This window comes from Arachis stenosperma, chromosome 4 (assembly GCF_014773155.1).
Source record: "Arachis stenosperma cultivar V10309 chromosome 4, arast.V10309.gnm1.PFL2, whole genome shotgun sequence".
Taxonomy (NCBI): Eukaryota; Viridiplantae; Streptophyta; class Magnoliopsida; order Fabales; family Fabaceae; genus Arachis; species Arachis stenosperma.
Genome location: NC_080380.1, coordinates 142,624,919 through 142,632,241, shown reverse-complemented (window position 1 = coordinate 142,632,241; position 7,323 = coordinate 142,624,919). Strand labels below are relative to the sequence as shown.

The following is a 7,323-nucleotide window of genomic DNA, read 5'->3' as shown; positions in this document are numbered from 1 at the left end:
TAATTACGTGAATGATTATCCAAAAGAACGAATATAATTGTACGACTCTGTAAAATACTTTACACTTCAGTGTATCAAAATTAATCTCTTTTATATATATCGCACTTTAATCAAGGACTTGTCTGCGAAACAGCATACCCAAAGCATAAATCTAATACTTTATTTAATTTAAAGTTTTAATTAAATGCAGCCACAGCTAAAAAGTTAACTATTGAGGGGGAAACAAAAGTGATGAGAGTACAGTGTAGCTCAAATGAAATTGATAAAACACACTTTAAAATATACTTGGAATGTTGTGTTAATGATTGAGTAATAAAATAATTCAGAAAAGAAATCTCTGTATATATGAGTGCTAATTGTGTGCCCCCTAATCCTGCCAACTACTACTCCTTCAAAACTATGGGGAGTTCCAATATTTACTATCTTCACCTTATTCTTTCATCGTTTCTTCTTTTCACATTCTTCCCGGAAACTGTCCATGGCCGCAAAAAGGTATGCTCTTGAGATTCTGCTTTGAAAAATCGTAGTAATAATGATGAATTTCCCATCTTTTTTGTTTTAATTTACGCACACATTATTATTGTTGGTTTCTTTTCTTATTTTTATTATTATTGTTTTTTCAGTGTTACATTGTATACATGGGAGCACATTCTCATGGACCAAGCCCTACCACTTTAGACATGGAAGCCGCTACAATTTCTCACTATGGTTTACTAGCTTCAGTTTTGGGAAGGTAGTAGTTTGATAATATATCATCAATTCTAAGATTATTACTCACATAAAGTCATTTTCATACGAAGATGACATATAAAATGGTTGAACTAATTAAATTATTAATTATTATTTTTATATAAAGATAATTTTATGTGAGTATTTGTTTCATAAATATTATTAGTATATAATAGTTTGCTAATGACAAATGTTATTTAACAAGATTGTTTTAAAAATCTTGTATATGCTAGGACATAATTAAATGTTAATTAATAATAAAAGTTTGAGAAAATAAATATTATCACTCTGAACTTATTATAATAATATTGCTTCTTTTTTCTTTAAAATTATATAAATATATAATACAAAAAATATATATATAAAGTGACATAAAAAATGAAAGTGACATTATCATTTTTCACAAATTTAATGCTGGCAGTATATTTATCGATTTTGCTCTAATGAAATTTTTTGGTTAGTAGATATTAATTCTATTTTGCTATGTATAGCACAAAAAAACATATAATAATGGACTAAGTGTGTTTACATTATTTGATAACAGCCATGAGAAAGCGAAAGAAGGCATGATTTACTCATACAATAAGCACATCAATGGCTTTGCAGCTTTACTTGACGAAGAAGAAGCAGCAATTGTTGCAAGTGAGAATATACTTCATTCCAACAGTGTTTTTACCACACGAATTAATGTTAATTTTTAACCTAATCTAACAAATTGATACATACACCTATGGTGATTTAATTAAAGAGATTCGAAATTAGACATCAAATTGGAGCAGATGCAGATCTAAATCTAAATCCTTGTTTTCAACTTGCTTTTTTTTTTTTTTTTTTTTTTACCTTTTGTCACCGACCCTATTATGTGCTGTCATTGACCCTAGTATGTCTCCTATATCCCCTATATGCCTTATGTAGTAATGACATTTTTCATGTTTTTATTATACTTATTTGATATATTTTAAAATATAATTTTTATATAATAATTTTAATAATTAATAAAATAATAAGAAATATTTTGAAAATATACATTAAATATAATCTATCATGCTAGTATTTTTTATTGAATTTAACTCTAGAGTTAATTTTTTTCAACTAATACTAATATTAATCAGATTATTTTAAAATTATTTTTATATTTTAAATTTTAAACTCTAAATTTAAAATTGTAAATTTAAACTTTAAATCTTAAATAGTAAATCCTAAAAAAAAATAGAGTTAAAAAAAATACAATAAAACATTAATTAATATTAACTAATTAAAAATTAATTTTTTATACTTCTTAATTTTAAATTTTTGTCAGAATTGCCTAACAGTTATTCATCAATTAGTCATACCCGGTGACAATAACTGACATGCAAAAGGTGTACTTTGGGTGGGACAGAAAAACCGAATGTGGTGTCAGTGTTCTTGAGCAAAGAGCGCAAACCTCAAACAACAAGGTCATGGGAATTTCTTGGACTTCGCAGAAATGCTAAGAACACTGCATGGCAAAAGGGTAGATTTGGTGAAAATACAATCATCGCAAACATTGACACAGGTAGTATAAAATTAAACAGTAACTTATATCCAAATTATTCTTACACATTAGAAGTGAGAAATTAATTAAACTTCTAAACATTCTATGCTTCAATTCGTTCAATGAGTTAATTTTATTATTCTTGATCCTACACAAAAAACTATTGTACATTGAAAATGGCTGGTAATCTATATTTTATTTCTATTACTTCCGATTCTATAAAATTATTATGAAAAATACTCACATAATGATATCTCTCTATGAAAATAATATTGTAAATCTTAGAAAGTTTGATATGTTAGATTGAATAATATATTTGATTAAACTATCTAATAATTCATAATATTATTTTAATGTGAAGATGTTTTTATGAGAGTATTTTTTTTATTATTATTTCGGTGATTAATCAAAACACATTGACAATGAGAAAGGAAAAGAGAAATTTGTAGAAAGTACAAACTAAAGAAGTGAGCATTAGAAGTTAGTCAGTTAGTGTGAGCATTAGAAGTTTCTGGTTATAGATAGTTAGATACTGACGTGGCAGAGTTAGTTAGTGTGAGTAGTTAGCTCTAACTGTATATATATCACGTAATTACCTTGCTAACTGATTTCTGGTACTTTTCACACACTACCAATCTGTTTTTACACTTCAAGCCATGTAAATAACTGTTAAATAAGAGAACAAAACAAGATGATTATTATGGGGTTTGAAAATATTTGTCTAATTTATTAAAAAAAAGTTAAAAATAAATATTTATTTTTAAAAGTATAAAATAAATAATTATTAAATATTTAAATTTTATCATAAAAAATAAATTAAGTAAAAGTTAGACACTAAATTATAAACACCATAAAATTCATTACAAATTAAAAATAATGTATAATATAAGTATGGAAATAGATTACCAAACTCTCTCTCTAATTCTCGTTGTACAGGGGTTTGGCCTGAATCCAAAAGCTTTAGTGACAACGGATATGGCCCAGTTCCATCAAAATGGCAAGGGGGCAACGTTTGTCAATTAGACAAGCGCCCTCGTTCCACAAAAAATCCTTGTAACAGGTTATCATTTTAATTATTTTCCTTTTTATTCTGTTACTACTGAATTTAATTTCTTTCTAACATGACATTATTATATAATTTTTAAATTATATTCCTTAATCTTAATGTACCGATAATATAAAAGGGATGTTTAATTATAAATTGCTGTATATTAAAACACATAAATCCGATTGAATATTCAGTGTATTAAACTTAAATTCTTATATATCTTAAATTAATGTCACATAAACATACAGGAAGCTAATTGGAGCAAGATACTTCAGCAAAGCTTTTGAGGCAACGAATGGAAACATCATCAGCCCAGCGATGCATACAGCACGTGACTTCGAGGGGCATGGGACTCACACTCTATCCATAGCTGGTGGCAATTTTGTACCGGGAGCGCATGTATTTGCAGTTGGGAACGGCACCGCAAAAGGTGGGTCCCCAAGTGCCAGAGTGGCAGCTTACAAAGTTTGCTGGTCTCCCACGGAGGAAAAGAGTTGCCACGAGGGTGATATATTGGCTGCAATAGACCAAGCCATAAGCGACGGTGTTGATGTCATTAACCTCTCTGTTGGTGGTCGCCAAGTTGTAACTGCACAAGATATCTTCACCGATGCGGTTTCCTTAGGGGCCTTCCATGCAATTTCTAGAAGCATCTTATTAGTTGCCTCAGCTGGGAACGATGGACCTGCACCTCAAACTGTTGTCAATGGTGCTCCTTGGATCTTCACCATTGGTGCTAGCACAATAGATAGGGAGTTTCGCAGTACCATTACCTTCAGTGACGGTCGACAAATCACGGTATCATATCACACCCAATCATAATATTACTTAGCTATATTCTCTCCCAATATGTTTAATTTAAAGTGGATTTTGTAAATGAAAAAATCTAGGAGACCAGCGTTTTTATTAAAAAGAAAAGTGAGTAATCTTATATCATTGAATGAAATTTTACATCATGAAAAACACCAATAATAACTAATTGATAATTATAAATCACAAAATTTACAGACCCTAACACTACATAATCACTCATTTTGGGTTTTTGTTTTACTTTTGTGACAGTGTTTTGCTAAATATTATAAGTGGATTAATAAGTATTTTTTTTATGTTTGAGACAATTATATTATGGTGATTATGATAACTATATGCACATGGTTGAAATTAAAATCATATTTTTTGGTATTTTAATAATATTTTTTTAAACAACAATTTAAAAAAAATGTTGTATAATAATAAAAATATATTTTAAGTTTAACAATATTTTTTAAAACATTATAATTATAAAATAATTATGCTACGTGTACATTAAAGTCAATCATTAAGGTCAGTTACCAATATAAAATACATATTGAAATATAAATACACGTTAAAAAAGTGTTAGATAACTAACAAATTTTGTGATTTATAACTATCAATTAGTCATTATTAGTGTTTTTAATAGTGTGAAATTACATCTAATAGTATGGAACGATAATACTATAGAGAATAAAACAGTTCAAAGTTGTCTTATTTAATATTAATTAATTATCACAATAATTAATAAATATTAAATAATAAGACAAGTTATGACTGTTTTTTGCTGATTTTTTTTATTAAACATTTTCGAATATAAATTTTTTTTTATTAGTTAAGTGTTGAACAAATTTTAATAAAAGTGATGACTCTAGACTTTGTCATATTAAAAATTGACTTTTTAAGGAAACTCATCATACCATTGTGTCTTATATTATATTGTAATCTTGAAAAAATGATTTCGGTTTCTTTTTCCCTCTCTTTACTAGGGAGGTAGTCTTTCAGTAACATTGCCACCTAACCAGGCCTTTGATTTTATCCTGGCTACCGACGGTAAACTTGCCAATGCCACAATTCAAGATGCGTAAGTTGTTAATACTAGCTACCTTCCTTTGTTTTAATTAAATCTGTGTTGGAATTTGAAGTCTTAACCCATATGCTATTTTTGTTGCATATGTATATAGTCAATTTTGCAGGCCAGGTACACTTAACCGTACAAAAGTTGCAGGTAAAATTGTGAACTGCTTGAGAGAAGGGAATATAAAATCAGTTGCTGAGAGTCTGGAAGCAAATGCTGCGGGTGCATTGGGAATGCTGCTCGAAAATCAACAAAAACAAGGCAAAACAGTTAGCGATGAACCTCAGATGGTGCCCAGTGTCAATTATCGCAGTCGAGGGAGGGGTCCAACGCCTGGATACTTTCCTAACTCTCTATCATCCCACAATTCCAATCCTTCTTATTATGACGTCATAACTGCCACGTAAACTATCTTACTATTGTATTGTTCTCATAAACAGTCCTTACTTCGTTACTACTCACGTGAAGAAGCTGTTTTCATGTAAAAACAATAATATTTTTCTTTGATTATTACCAGAACTCCTCCTTCTCCGACGCCGTCTCTTACAGTAAAGCTCTCCAAAGCAACAACGGTGGTAGGAACAAAGCCAGCTCCAGTTATGGCTTCTTATTCATCTAGAGGACCCAATAAAATTCAGCCATCCATACTCAAGGTATGTACTTACATTTATTATTTAAGAATATTTTACTTTAGTATAATAATAGATCTTAATAATAATCTTGAATTAGATGGCTGAATTTGGTTTGGATGATTTCAGCCTGATGTGATTGCACCTGGAGTAAATATACTTGCTTCATATTCACTAGGCGTAAGTCCCTCTAATCTTGAGACTGATCGTCGTCGCTTCGAATTCAATGTGCTTCAAGGAACTTCTATGTCCGCCTCTCATGTTTCTGGTATTGCCGGACTTCTCAAAACACGTTATCCTGATTGGAGTCCGGCAGCTATTAAATCTGCAATCATGACCACTGGTTTGCTAATGATCTATATCTATATCTGCTATATATATACATATCATAGCTTCCATAGACACGCTAGTTGATGCATTATTTAGTAGAAAATAAACATAGAGAGATAGAAGGAGGCACGCGCACACGCACACTTTAATTCATGTAGCTGATTCTACCTAATGAGACGAGGTTTTGTTGTTGTTTGTATATATATATAAAAGATTATTAATTTTTTACCTATTGAAGTGTGTATGATATCCTTAATTCCATTATTCCAGCAACCACACGGGACAACACAAATAGGCCTATTCAGGATGCCTTTGATCGTGATTTAGCAAACTCATTTGATTATGGATCAGGACATGTTCAACCTAACCTTGCAATGGAGCCAGGACTTGTTTATGATCTTCACCTTATTGATTATTTGAACTTCTTATGTGCATCTGGATACGACCAACAAGCAATTTCAGCACTTAATTTCAACAAAACTTTTGTTTGTAAAGGAAGTCATAGCATTGATGACTTGAACTACCCATCAATTACACTACCAAATCTTGGGTTGAGTCCGGTAACGGTTATTCGTACATTAACCAATGTAGGCCCTTCTGGCACATATAATGCAAGTGCCAAAGTGGATGGATGCAAAATTACCATCGTGCCCAATTCCTTGACTTTCAAGAGAATGTATGAGAAGAAAACATTTAAGGTCATTGTGCAGGCATCAAGTGTGATTCAAGTTGATAAATATCAATTTGGTGAAATGATATGGACAGATAGAAAGCACAGAGTCAGGAGTCCTATCACAATCAGACGCCGCAAGTGAAAAATCTTGTGAATTGACTATTGAGTGTGTTAATATTTGTTACTATATGTATATATGTATGTGAAATAATAATGTCTGTAACATGTTATTACTATAATATTTAACTGTTGTGTACTTGTGTGCTTGCGTAACAATAAATTGATGCGTGGAGGCGAAGATCTGGTCCTCTCTGTCTTTTTTTTTTTCTCTCTAGTGTGTGTTGCGCGCTGAACATACTTGTATCGTTATTTATTCCAATCAAGAGCTGAAATTGATATTCAATATCCAAATTGTGTTGTCTTAATTTCCTGGTTAGATTTTGTGTTTTGATTTGTGCGTCTATTTTAAAGGCATGTGCAACACCGTGGTATCTTGAGTTTTGTGTTCCTAGTTATGGATTTAATAGA

At 30.6% G+C, this 7,323-nt stretch overlaps 1 protein-coding gene across 1 annotated transcript; it reads left to right on the top strand.

Moving 5' to 3' along the window:
• The first annotated feature begins 398 nt into the window (after nt 1-398).
• Nucleotides 399-7,093, top strand: LOC130976664 (subtilisin-like protease Glyma18g48580). Its single transcript, XM_057901578.1, has 11 exons — nt 399-492; nt 624-733; nt 1,274-1,371; nt 2,111-2,266; nt 3,182-3,305; nt 3,542-4,091; nt 5,075-5,169; nt 5,270-5,566; nt 5,681-5,816; nt 5,922-6,135; nt 6,393-7,093. Exons 1-11 carry the CDS (start codon nt 400-402, stop codon nt 6,935-6,937), a joined length of 2,418 nt encoding a protein of 805 aa, XP_057757561.1. The 5' UTR covers nt 399; the 3' UTR covers nt 6,938-7,093.
• Nucleotides 7,094-7,323: the final 230 nt, after the last annotated feature.